The sequence below is a fragment of the Cinclus cinclus genome, chromosome 24 (assembly GCF_963662255.1).
Source record: "Cinclus cinclus chromosome 24, bCinCin1.1, whole genome shotgun sequence".
Lineage (NCBI taxonomy): Eukaryota > Metazoa > Chordata > Aves > Passeriformes > Cinclidae > Cinclus > Cinclus cinclus.
The window spans coordinates 3,868,114-3,869,901 of record NC_085069.1 but is presented as its reverse complement, the minus strand read 5'-3'; the positions used below and the strand labels follow the sequence as shown (position 1 = coordinate 3,869,901).

The following is a 1,788-nucleotide window of genomic DNA, read 5'->3' as shown; positions in this document are numbered from 1 at the left end:
AAAAGATCTCTGCCACAACAAGTTTTCTTTTTCTACAGAGTAAAAGCGGTAGCTGAGCGTTTGAAGAGAGTGGTGAATATACAGCCTTTGAAGGCAATGCTATGAAAGAAGAATCAGTCAAAAATAGACAGAAACAAAACGCATAAGACTGCCTCATTTTCTTTAGAAGCTTTTATAATCTTTTCAGAAGATCTTCTCAAAATCTGAGTAGTATCTAAATTCCAGTCCTCTTTCTGTCTGTTCAAGCAGGCAGTTGTATTCTGACTGCAGATTTGCCCGGCTGTTTGCAGCTTCATCGGCTGCTGGACACTAAAACGAGGAGAGCTCTGCAAGGCACCAGACAAGGATGATCCTTGGGAACCTCAGTGGATTGAGTGAATTCAGACTCCTGGGTTTTTCTGGAACCTCTCCTTTACACCCTTTGCTCTTTCTAGTTTTATTATCTCTTCATTTTCTCACCTGGATGGCGAACACAGTGATAGCTTTGATAACAAACAGTGATAATCGCCTTCACACCCCGATGTATTTCTTCCTCACTCAGCTGTCCTGTTGGGATATCTGCTATTTGTCTGTCATTATCCCAAGTATTCTCGAGAACCTGATGGTGGGAAAAGTGAGTATTTCCAAGACAAGATGTGCAATGCAGATGTTTTCCTTCTTTTTCTTTGGAGTTGCTGAGTGTTTTCTCTTGGCTGCCATGTCCCTTGATGGTTATTTTGCAGTTTGCTCCCCCTTGCATTACACAATGATCATGAGCAGCAGGGTCTGCAGAAGCCTGGTTGTTGGAGCTTACATCTGTGGAACTGCTGTGGGCTTAGTTCACACCCTCATCACCTTCAGCTCACCCTTGTGTGGTTGTGCCATTGACCACTTCTTCTGTGAGATTCAGCCTCTCCTGGACGTGCTCTGTGGCAACACTCTCCCAAGTGAAATCCAGGTCATTGTGGTGGCTGTCTTTGCTATTCTGAGTCCTTTCTCACTGGTCATTTATTCCTATATTGGTATCGTTTCTGCAATTCTTCACATGGCATCAGCTGAGAGCCAGGAGAAGGCGTTTTCCACTTGCTCCTCACAGCTCCTGGTTGTGACTGTTTTTTATGGCACTGCAGGCTCCATGTACCTGCGGCCAAAATACAGCCACTGTGCATCTGTGGATAAATTCCTCTCCCTTTCTTATTCTCTGGTGACTCCTTTATTGAATCCCATCATTTACAGTTTGAGGAATAAGGAGGTGAAAGGAGCCCTGAAGGAAAAAATGGAGCAAACCTAAGTTAGTGTGGAAATGAAATAGAAGATTTGGGTTGTTCCAGGTGTTTGTGGTGGAATTTTTCACTCTAAATTCTTGTTCAGGAAAATCAATTTCCAGATCTACTTCAGCTATTGGGGAGGAAGGAGGGAGAAGAGTGGAGATTTTTAGCTCTAAGAGGGAGTGTTAGAAGCTATGTTAACATTTTGGAAGGGAATTTCTTCCACATACTTAAGAAATTCTTCAATAAACTTATTTTTTTCCTTTTCTTTTCCTTGCTATTTTTCAAAAGCTTGAAAATTGTGCTTTACATACTTCTGAATTTTTGAACCAAAGAGTAATATTCAAGAGCCTGACTTTACTGAAAGAACTGAAAAGAATTAGTTTTCACCTGTTTGCATTTATTTCCTGAAAGTGTTTAGTAAATCTGTTGGGGGAAAGGAGAGGACAGAGTTCAGGTAACAATGTGGAGCCCAGGATATTATTGAGCACTGATTTTATTTCTGAGATTGTTACTGGGGAAAAAAAAAAAAAAAAAGAGG

At 41.3% G+C, this 1,788-nt stretch overlaps 1 protein-coding gene across 1 annotated transcript; it reads left to right on the top strand.

Moving 5' to 3' along the window:
• Positions 1 to 463: 463 nt before the first annotated feature.
• Positions 464 to 1,258, top strand: LOC134053196 (olfactory receptor 10C1-like; the record flags this gene model as incomplete). The annotated part of the gene is made up of 1 exon (XM_062508068.1): positions 464 to 1,258. A coding segment is annotated over exon 1 (795 nt), but the record flags the coding sequence as incomplete, so codon positions are not given.
• Between the last annotated feature and the right edge of the window lie 530 nt (positions 1,259 to 1,788).